We start from the raw sequence: 12,322 nt of genomic DNA on the forward strand, positions 1-12,322 counted from the left end.
TTCGAACATAGGTCACATCAGAATTTACTCCATTATGAATTTTTGAATAAATGAAATAAACTCTGGGAATGCAATAGCCTAGTCACTTGCTGCTGAAATTTCTTTTCTACGTCTACAGATGGTCGGCGAGCAGTAAATTGGAACTTGCGTCGCATGAAAACACATTTGGTGCGATTTTTTGCATGCATATAAATCTGCGCAGAATTTTGGCTTCATATGAACCAGTGGACTTAGTCAGAGCATTTCCATAGATTCTAATCATCACGCAACTCATGTTATGAGAGTTATCTATGACTCATCTGTGCTACATTTGTTTTGTATACACAGTGTTGGGCGGCAATGACAGAGAATCAAAATAATGTTTTTTCTACATTTTTTCAGTTATTGTGATACACCCGAATTGTGTACAATCAATGAATGTATAGAAAAAGGATATTCATAGCAGCGGATGGCGTCACAGCAGGCTGAGAAGGTAAATCTCGAAATCAAATTATGATTATGGTTTTGCATGAAGAATTTAAGATTATGGTAAGTTGAAAGACTATTGATAGCTCTGAAATAAGTTTTCCGTGGAAACCAAACCTCTTTTACTTACTCTGGCAGCCACATATACTGAGAATTTAACGCTGCAATTGTTTCGTAACCTTACCTAAATTACTGAGTATAACCCAGTTTTCGTTTTGACAACATCATGCAAAGCTTATGGTAGATTTGAAGGATATTGATAGCCCTGAAATAAGTCTTCCGTCGAAAACCTAAACCTCTTACTTACTTTAGCAGCTACATACACTTAAAATTTAATGCTATTATTTTGCAACTATCCCATATTCCTTGACAGTGGCTCCTTTTTCAAAAAAATTCATTTAATGTGATCGAGGTGATTGGCAATGTGCTTTGTTATTAAAACAGATTTTTCTCTGCTGGAGACTAGTTATATGAACTTGAAGAAAGAGGGTTCTCAGATTTATCATTAAGGTAGTTATTATTGTTTGTGCCTAATAGAAAAATCGTACTAATTTTCTTACTTTCTGCTAGCAGTGACACTCATAATTACGGTTCATGAAGTAATAAATTCCTCTTGTTGCCATTTAAAAAAAGATCTTATACAAAAATCCTAAGAATGTAAGTATATAAATGATGCCTGTTTTTTGTATATGTCAATAATGCTTTGTGGTCGTTCATATAATTCTCAACAACACATCATAATCAAATGGGCATGTGTTGGGGAGGGGGGGGGGGGGGAGCCTGCCATGGTTCTAAGAATAAAGAACAATTAAATTAATTCATTCATGTAGGGTACTTTATTTTGTATTCCATAGACCTAGCACCAATATTGGAACATAATGTTACTTTAAATCCGTCTTGATTGCAAATTTTTTTATTATTCATATAACCGGTTTCGGTTCATTCAGAACCATCTTCAGATCTGATATTTAAGTTACAGGAGTAACCCGTCCAATTCAGCAACTTTCACATGTTACGTAGCATGTGAAAGTTGCTGAATTGGACGGGTTACTCCTGTAACTTAAATATCAAATCTGAAGATGGTTCTGAATGAACCGAAACCGGTCATATGAATAATAAAAAAATTTGCAATCAAGACGGATTTAAAGTAACATTATAAAATCACTGATTGCTGTTATCCCATAAGACATTATGTCTGTTTTTGCAAATATTGGAACAAGTTGCAAGTTTAAAAATTATCATTATATACTAAACAGTAACAGTGTGCTAAGTGAGGTAATGGTCAGGAAATAGGAAAGCTATGAGCTGTTAGAGTAGAAACCTCGCCAGCAATTGACTGAAATTATTTGTGGAAAACAGTGGACAGTCCATATTAAGATAACTCAACCTGATACCCTGTTAGTTTAACTATTGAAAAATGCGATTCATTGTAATAAAAGTCACAGTTAATTGATTCTTAGGGATTCCTGCTCATATGAAAAGTTTGCAGTCTGGAAGATTGAAAGAATGGTTTGCATAAATTAAAGCTTTTTGAAGGTTAAGACTGGAATGTCACCAAGGAAAAGGTGGAAATCCATATGTGCCCCTTGTAATGTGTGTTTCCGAAGTTAGTGATAATCTCAATTAATAATTCCAGTTTATTGAAGTCTCTTATTTATATTGTTAATTGTCTGGCTGTTTCCATCATCTGTGGCTTGCCAAGTGCAGCTTCTTATTTCCAGTACATTCAGTGATGCTACATTTACTATTTCTGGAGTGTCTTTCATAATTTGCTGCAGCTGTGTAACATGGTTTTCATTGCGAATCTATTCAAACTGACTTTTGTCTGTAATGTACCTACTATAATAGTAGGCTATTTTTTGTAATAAGAAGTTTTCAGTTAATATTTTTTTCATTTGGCAATGTTTGAGAAACAAGAAAGTAATTATTTTGTACAACATATGCAGGTCAGCTCAAATGCTGATGGCAGCGACTCCTTTAAACGACAAGGATCATTCAGGAAGGTGCTACCATCAGATCCTAGTGCAGATTCTCAACTCAGCATGTCAGCAAAAATGATTGACAGGCCTATTATAAACAGCGGCAATCAAAAGGTGTACAGTCAGTTTCAACAGGAGTACTGCATTATATCTGAATAGTAAGTTTTTTACATATCTGTTTGCACATATTGTTACATATTTGTACACATCTTTTTCTGTTATCTAGATCCCCTCACAACCACCTAACACCTTAATTTGCCCTTTTCCTATGTCATTTCCTGTTACCAAGAACCACACATGCCACAGTGGACCCCTGCTCCATCTTTCTGCACCAGTTCAGAAAAATTTTCCTTTCCCTGCCTAAAACCCAGTCCAACACGCTGTTTCTGAAATACTTCCTAAACCATGGAATGTCACCCAATGGCCTAAACATAAAATTTCCTTTGTCTATATCCCACCCCTCCTTCTACACTTATCTTTGCCTTCCAGGTTCTGACAGTCCCTGACCCTCACAAGCCTGTTACTGCCAAAACACATCTCCATGGCACAGGCATCCCAGAAGCACCTGTGCTTCCTCTGAAAGATACTGCTACTGTGCATTCTTATTATGTAAGTGGCCATTCAGTGTAAATCAACCCACCCAATTTACCTCACCATTTTAGATTTTACCAAAATTGGGTATACTCATAGTGGGTGCTGAGACTAAAAATAATACTAAATTTCATTTTTTGTATCTCAAGCCATTTATGAGATATGGCTATGCAAATTTTTCAAAAACTGGCCAAAAAATCTTGAATGGGAACTGTCATAATTGAGCTAGAAAGCTGGTAAAGGTGTCATCATTTTTATGCTCTTTCCAGTGATATACATCACAACATAGGCTCTAATTATGATTTTTTAAAAAAAAAATGCAAATTGAAATTTTGATTTAATTTTTTTCCAAAAAGTACATAATTTAAAATTTTCTAAATTTGTCCACAAATACTTAGTACCGTTGTAAATCACAAGGGAAAATATAAGTATGCAATAAAAAAAATTCTTGACTCTTGTTTTTCACTAATAGCCCCATTTTGATCAAACCTACCTGTAACAAATAGGAATTAAATTAACAAAACTATAAAAAGGAAAGTTGCCACTAACTGTATGGTGGAGATACTGAGTTGCAGATAAGCACAACAAAGAAAGAAGACTATCACAAATTTGTGACAGTGTTTTTATTATTCCTATCTGCGACTTAGCATCTCCGCTATATGGTTAGTGGCAACTTTCCTTTTCATAATATTGTTACATTTCATCCAGGAATTTAATTAAAATGTACAGAAAGGTAGGTAAGTAAAAAATACCAGAAATATCAAAACATCTTCTTCTTCAAACAAAACCAATTGGTATATTACATAATTAAATTAAGTTGATTGCTTGCTTTACTTTTTTACATTTTAAACTAATAGACTCTTAATTGGTGAAACAAAAATATTGAACATGGGACCCATAACTACAAATTTAAATAATGTATGAAAAGAGTCAAATATTGATTAAATAGTTCTGGTCCATGGTGCTTGGACCAGAACAATTAAATACATGGTGCTTGGTTTTGATAGTAATAGGTGTCTATATATAGCTAATTGTGTTACAGTAAGTGTTAGTAATAATTTTTAAATAACTATCTACAACATATAAATTAACACGAACCTGAGAAAAAATTAAGTTTTGAGTTTAAAAGCAGTACTCCAGAAAATTATCTCGGACCTATGCAGATTATATTAAACAATTTGGTTTAGCTTACATCACTTTCAACAAGAGTGTATGTTCTCCCCGTCAGAGTAAACAGATTTCGTTTTGTGAGAACATCCACAACTGGTACTCCACTGGATATTTGCACGTGTAGCATAGGAGAATGGTGTAACTGATCGAAATGGGTATAGAAAAGTTATTTTCAGTTCATCATGTTCTTTCTTTTCCCTAAAATGTATCCAAGCCACCAGTTTTTTTTTTTTTTTTCTCAGTTAATCAAGGGGATTTTCCCCCCTTCTTGTAAAATGTACCCAAGCCACCAATTTTTGCCAGAGGCAGTGGTGGTGTAGCCTGATATGTCTTGTAACTTCACTTTGTCTGGTGATGCAGTTACCTCCCTCTCTCAACCCTGCACATCAATTGAGAAGTGTTTCGCTAATAATTTTGTTGTTGTTTTGGTAAAGACTGCATCAGATTGCTGTGTTCCTTTGATCGTCAACACTTCTTCAGACTGGCTTTTTAAGAACATTTCTGAATTATTGTAATGTTCTGGAGTGGAAAAGGCAAAATCTGTTTTTGTTATGTTAGCTACTGCCCACTCAAATAGATCTCATGGGGTTTGGATATGGTTGTGGTATGGGCTTTGCAAACTTGCATGAGCTGTCTGTCTTTTAACGGAACTCCCTACGCCATCACAAGGTCTTTTCCGTTGGCTGGAAGTATTCCTCATGAAGGCAAAAGTTCGGGAAGTGTTTCTTGTTTTTGTATTGAGTGACAGAACCACCTGAAAAAAAAGTAAATCTTTTTTGGAAGTTTTTGAAGTTTATTCGTTAGGTACAAAGTTAGCTTTTTTCGAAAGCTATAAGCACCAGCTGTATTGTGCTCTAGGCAGTCAGAAACAATGACAAAGCTCTCATGCTCAATTTTTTCTTGCTGTTTCTAATATATAACAAAAGTATGTGTAATAACCTGTTATTGTTTTCAGTGGCCACTCTGAGCTTTGTCCTATAGAACTACACTAAAATTTTCTGAAAAAATCACGGTAACAGCAAATTCCAACCCATTAAGATTTTCATCTGTGGACTTAAGCTTTGTTGCTTGGCAGTGAAGTAATGTTAAACTGAAGAAGACATCTTAGTACAGAATAAATCGATAAAGTCTTCAGAAGTTTTCTGTACAATTTCCATATTGCAGCAGTCAGCTGACACTCACTGGTGGAACTGAATTCATTCAATTAAATTTTCATCAAAGGAGTCTTGTAAAGTTTTATGTATTATAGTTTCTCCTAGGCAATATTCGCATTTTACCTTGTTGCAATCAATTGATGATGGGTTGAAAACCAGTTTTGCAATGCTTTCCTCGTAATTTTTTAAGTTTCCATTTATTACTGTATTTAGTTTGGCATTTTCTATCATTAATATTATGTGTTGGTGAGTTGTGCACACACAGACGGAGAGTATGCCATCCTGTCCAGCTAATACACAATGTTTTGTCTCAACTCAGTAAATTTAGAGAAACCTATTTTTATGTTAGGAAACTTCTCTTTAAAATGGTTGTAAGCTTCTTTAATGTTACACAAAATAAGTCTTTGATATTTTTGTTTTACTTCCACTTGGTTCTATAACGGTCATGCAATTTACCTGGCATTGCACGGGTAACTTCATTTTCATAACAGGAATGTACAGTTTTGATAGTATCTACGGGTAAACATTTCACTGATTTTTGGTTCAGACCTTTCATAAACCCCTTTTCTTTCAAAATGGTAAACGATGTAATTAAGAGCATGAAATTTGCTCATTATATTCCTGATAGTCCACTTTTTGGGTAAACTTCTGAGAATCATTAACTTTGTGGGCTACTTGCAGGAGTAAAAACATTAGTTTTGAGATTTTAGAGAACACTTTCATTGACATTGGTATCATTATCTGATGAAGTTTCAGCAACAACAAATAGTTAATGTTTCATTGACGAAAGGAATTTTTTCACTTTTAATTTGGTATACTGCTTTGACATTATTTTTTTCTTAACAATTGGGGACTCACATAGTTTTTGAAGTGATGTTTGCCTGCTTTATTTCTTCGTTGATTGTCCTCGGTGTCACTGTACTGCGTTGTTATACTGGTTGAAAAATGGGGGGTCAACACTGACTACTATAAATGATGTAGCCGACAGCTGCACAGTTTTGTTTCATAGTTCTTTACTTTCACTGTTCATGTGCCCCCAGAATTACTCAGTTATATGGCAAGTTAGCTATTGGCAAATTTTGATAAGCTTCATTAATAGTTTGCAGGCATATGTCAGCATGTTGCTACAATAGTTTACTGTTGAACATCTATGAACAATAAAACCTAGCCACACAGTTCACAGTCTTTCAAATAAAATTAACAGGCACTGTCACTGTATTAACCGTCCACCCCTGGTAGCTGAGTGGTCAGCGTGACGGAATGTCATGCCTAACGGCCCGGGTTCGATTCCCGGCTGGATCGGAGATTTTCTCTGCTCAGGGACTAGGTGTTGTATTGTCTTTATCATCATCATTTCATCCCCATTGACATGCAAGTCGCCGAAGTGACGTCAGATCGAAAGACTTGGACCAGGCGAATGGTCTACCTGCTGGGAGGCCCTAGCCACATGGCATTTCCATTTTATATACTGTATTAACACACGGCCTATTTTTGTTACACTTATTTCACAGTGAAGTTGATGCATTGTTGTTGTTCTGACCAACACAGGTTTCTTGTCTGAAACTCGGCGATGCATTGACTGACTCGAGCCCAAAAATCGGCTTTTATATAACATCACAATAATAGGTACTGAAACTGTACATTGTTTGGTGTTTAATTTGCAGAAATTACAATTAAAACATCACTGATTAAAGTAACTGAATACATCGAAAAATTGGTTCTTTTTAACAGTTTCTTCTGCCACAAGGGTTAAGCCGAATTATTTGTTTAAATCGTGAAATTAACAGATAGTTACGCAAACAATATTTTTGACCAAACTGGTAATTACTTTGGAATTAATTAAGAGCTGACTTTGCTAACCTGTTTTCGAATACAGTCATATAAATACTTTAAGAATCCCAGTGATTCTTTTTCCAAATGTTTATCATTATTACAGAATTTTTTTTTTTTTTTTACAAGTCAACAGTAGAATCTAAGTCACGGAACAGTTACTGATTTCACCCTATAATGAAAGATATTAACTAGGAATAGTCAAAGTAAATCAGCAAATTAATTACATACATGAAACTTAGCACAAAATTAGACCTGGTGCTATATTCTGTAAAACTGAGGGCCAACCTTTTTCTTTTATGAAAATGTAGATTATACTTACGTATGTTAATGGTAATTAGTCAAAAATAAAAAAAAAATGAATTTAAGGAGGCAGATGGCAAAACAGGAGAGGAAATAAAAAGGTTCCAGCTTGTTCGTCACAATGTGTCAAACGTTTGAGTAACCATTGAAGTTATAGTGAAGTCTGAGTCTTTGACTGGGATGATTACCTCTGATCCAGAATAAATTTCAATTTCAGCATTTTTATCGCTTATTGGCTCTGTATTTTTCAGTTTGTTTACATCTTTCCTACATTTATCGCAAATCATGGGGCCATTAGGTATTTGTGGAAATAGCTTGGACATCCACACTGTTACATTTCAGTTTTTCCTGTCTCTAATAAAATTATTTTATTTATTCAATGGATTACAACGCTGTGCTCTTACAGTACTGCATTTTTTATTAGGTTCCATGTTGATAGAAAGACCAATTAAAAACACTCCTTCAGTTTACTTGCAAATGAACTGTTAAAACAGTTCCAATAAAACTTATTAGATAAAAAAATTGTTCAAATAGTTTAATAACTGCTTTACATTAATACTGTGCTGCACTACAATGGCTTAGGACCAATAATATAAAAAGTTTCATTATTCACCTTAGAAGGAAACAATACAGAACAGTTCCTCTCAGCAAAGGCTCTAGTCATGTATGATTGTACAGACAGCAATTGAACTTGCCCGGAATGCATATACTGGCTCTAGTTTGTGGAAATGAAATGTACATATTGGACCAGAACTATTACATCAGTACTTGCACTTTTTTCATATCTTATTTAGATATGTAGTTATAGGTTCCATGTCCAATATTTTTGTTTCATCAGTTAATAAGCTATTAGTTGGAATTGTATAAAATTTAAGTAAACAATAAACTTAATTTAATTATGGAATATACTAATTGTTTTGCATTAAGAATTTGATATTTCTAATATATATTTCTAATATTTTTGCTTACCTCTCTGTATATTTTAATTAAATTCCTGTTTGTCAAAGGTAGGTTTGGTAAGACAGGGCTATTAGAGGAGAAAAAAAGTCAGGAATATTTTTTTTTACAGTGAACCCATCATCATCCCTTATTTATATTTTTCAATATCATTTACAAGTATGTATGGAAATATTTTGAAAATTTTAAATTACGTGTTTTTGGAAAAAAATTAAACCAAAATCTTATTTTGTATTTTGAAAAGTATTTTCGTAATTAGTACCTATGTTGTGTTGTATATCACTGGAGAGAGCATAAAAAATGGCCGGCCATTTGAACCATAAAAAACGATCCAAAATGACACCTTCCCCGTCTCTCTAACTCAAGAACATCCTGCAGAAGCCTGTTTAGGGAACTAGGGATACTAACTACTGCTTCCCAATATATTTCTTCCTTAATGAAATTTGTCATTAAAAATATATCACTTTTTCAAACCAACAGCTCAATTCATGGAATCAATACTAGAAATAAGAATAATCTTCACAAGGATTTAAAGTCACTTAGTCTTGTACAAAAAAGTGTGCATTATTCAGGAACACACATTTTCAATAACTTGCCAGCAGCCATAAAAAGCTTGACAACCAATGAAATTCAGTTTAAGAGAAGCACAAAGGATTTATTTGTGGCCAACTCCTTCTACTCCATTGATGAATTTCTCAGTAAAACCAACTGATTTGTGTGTGTATATAATATAAAAACAAAGATGATGTGACTTACCAAACGAAAGTGCTGGCAGGTCGATAGACACACAAACATACACACAAAATTCAAGCTTTCGCAACAAACGGTTGCTTCATCAGGAAAGAGGGAAGGAGAGAGAAAGACGAAAGGATGTGGGTTTTAAGGGAGAGGGTAAGGAGTCATTCCAATCCCGGGAGCGGAAAGACTTACCTTAGGGGGAAAAAAGGACGGGTATACACTCGCACACACACACATATCCATGGATGGATATGTCAAAAAAAAATTTTTCCTAACATTCGCATTATTAATAGGTTCTGATGCTTTATTATTAGTTTAATATAAGTATATACTATAATATTTGGTGTTATGTAAATTTAAGTTCACCTATTTTGAGAAGTGAGTTTGCTTGATTGGCTTAAACTACAGGACAGCTTGTGCTACTTGTAAAAGAAAAAGGAGCAAAATATCTTTATAAGTTTGTAATTCACGTGTTGCAAAGATTCTGGTTCTGGGTAGGAACAGTGATCAAGTAAGAATGACCTTGGGATTTTACTAAAATGTGGGAGTGATGAAATGATGTTTATCTTATGTGGAGAACTATTGCAAATTTGTATTGCACTGTTTGTAATGGAACTTTTATAAACCTGTGTCCTTACTGATTGGACATGGTACATTCCCTTTCATCTTGAAACATGTACATGGATACTGAACTTTTTATTTTTGTGTATTGCATATAAAACAACATGACTGGCATATGGGAATTTTACACGCGCCCCTTTAGTAAACAGTGTGATTTATGAACTAGAAACATCCCGCAACTGCTGCTGGAGTGCACTGTGATTGCGTATACCACGTTGGGCCCCACGTACCATATGCACAAGTAGCGTTTCTGAGCGTTCAGCAGCATGTTGAACTCAGCATACTCAATGTTGACGTTCGACAGCACGATCCGTGTGCCGACGGCTTGAGACTGACCGTGGTGTCAGGTGTGCCTTTTGTCATTGACACCTGCCATTTTTGGCATCACCTTCCAGAACACTGCTCAACATTTACAGCATAGCTGTTCTCCTTCTATCAGTCCACCCAGTACATCTGGCAGCAATGGATTTTTAATTGTGTCATATACTCCTATTTTCTCAGTGCCCTTCATAGCATCCCTTAGTGCTGCGAGTCCAGGAAAGCTTCCATTTGCTCGCTGATGAGGGAGCCACTGTGTTGTTCATGTATGTTCCTGGTCACATCAGTCTGTCAGGCTGCTGACACTGTTCCAAGGTTGCAGTCCTTCTACTGCAGTGAGCTAGCCCTCCCATCCCTTAGGATGATCTCTGAGTTGCTGTCTGTCAGCAGGTGGTGTCACTGTGGCGTAGCCAACCTCATCTCGGCCCTCTTGCCACTAGGAGATCATTTTAGGTAGGTTGTGTACTGGGCATTGTCGTTTTAGTCATCACCATTTGTTAAGTGGTGATCCCCTACCACTTTACGCTCATTGTCATCAACCTATGATGGTTCGCCATTTCCTGATCGAATGCCATTTTTCTAACCATTTATGTTCTCGTGTGTTTGCCATCTGAGTTATCAGCTGTTTTAGCAAATAAAACAGGGGCTGTGGATCGTGTTTTACTTTGTTTCCATCATAGCAATAGGGCAAGGATATTCTTTGGCTCGGGACCTCCAATGTCCCTACAGCGTATTTTGTGGACCTCTCTCCTTGGGGAAGTCCTTGTTCTTAGCTTGCTTTCCTTCTGTTGATTGGGCTTAAAACTTATAGTCATTTTTAAGTTCTTTTACTTCTTGATAATCTAAGGTTATGGCATGGGTGGTTATGACCTTAGATGTTCTTACTCACTAAAACAAACAACAAAAAGTCACATTGACTGACAAGAAGTTGGCCATTACTCAAAAATCATGACAAATTCAGAAACAAAGAAATTTTTATGACAAACGAGATTATAACATTGAGAAGTTCTTCTTGGGTACCATGTACTATCACTTGATTGACTATGACCAACAATAATCAACTGTCAACAGCAGCAGGCAACAGAAGAGCCATGGACACCATAAGTGCACTTTAGTCCCTAGTAAGTGTGCCGTTGTGTCTTAGCACTAGAAAACTGAGGCTCAGATGAACTGCAGCTGTGATTTAAATTTGTTATGTCAGTGTAATATGCAACAAGTTGTGTTTTGGATGTTGACTTTTTTTTTTGGTACCATTAACTAGTTCACTGTGAATGAGGGTGCACAGAGAGAGAGAGAGATTGAGAGAGAGAGAGAGAGAGAGAGAGAGATGGAGATGGAGATGGAGATGGATGGATGCCACGAGGCAGTACAATCACTGTGACTGTGGTGTCTGGCTGTGCTTGGTCCAGATAATGTTTGTGTAGCACCACCATCTGATAATGATGAGCGTGCAGTGGTTTGAAAACTAGATGATACAAGAAATAAAGTGTATTAAAATTTAAAAAAAAAAGTTTGTCTGGTTTCATTTTATACCGACATAAATTTGTCAACAGGAGCTCTCATTAACAAATGATTCCAAGGGAATAAGACTAAATTTGAAGTGGTGAAACATTAAGTATGGAGCTCCACAAAATTCGGTGATTGTCCTATTTCAGTTCTTGACCTACATACATAATTTACAATGGACATTGCAGGACTCTTCAAAAACTGTAATCTTTGCTGATGATGTAAGTGTACTGACAAAGTGCACAACACACCCACATTGTATCTAGCCAGCATAATAATGGAACATGTTTACAGCTGGCTCACATCCAATAGCTTAACCCTTACTCTTCGAAGAGCTGATATTATGACGTTCCAGGCAACTCAAAATGACTTACGGGTACCAGAGGTGGAGATGGCTATACACTAGATGAGGCTCCATGTGTGAAAACTGGGCATGCAGATCTATAGTAAACTGAGTTGGCATCAGCATATGGAGAAGTTAAATAAAAAGCTTTGCACTGACAACTTTGCACTTGGAAGCCTCTCAAGTTGTGCTGATCTGCAGATGGGGTTGCTAGCACACTTTTCATACTGTCACTCAGTACTATCCTACGGTGTAATCTTCTGTGTCCCTGCAACTTAGATAAGGAAAATATAAGAAAGTTGATAACTGAACATCTTGCAGAGGCTTCTTCAGGGTTTCAATACATA

The 12,322-nt window shown here is 35.8% G+C and overlaps 1 protein-coding gene across 1 annotated transcript in view; it reads left to right on the forward strand.

Moving 5' to 3' along the window:
* The first annotated feature begins 263 nt into the window (after positions 1 to 263).
* LOC126458553 (protein crossbronx homolog) overlaps positions 264 to 12,322 on the forward strand; it is a 45,931-nt gene continuing 33,872 nt past the window's right edge. The window contains exons 1-2 of the mRNA XM_050095674.1: positions 264 to 472; positions 2,412 to 2,602. Of these exons, the coding sequence (XP_049951631.1) occupies positions 449 to 472; positions 2,412 to 2,602 (215 nt within the window). The 5' untranslated portion in view covers positions 264 to 448. The remainder of the gene's footprint in view (positions 473 to 2,411; positions 2,603 to 12,322) is intronic.

This window comes from Schistocerca serialis, chromosome 2, assembly GCF_023864345.2.
Source record: "Schistocerca serialis cubense isolate TAMUIC-IGC-003099 chromosome 2, iqSchSeri2.2, whole genome shotgun sequence".
Classification (NCBI taxonomy): domain Eukaryota; kingdom Metazoa; phylum Arthropoda; class Insecta; order Orthoptera; family Acrididae; genus Schistocerca; species Schistocerca serialis.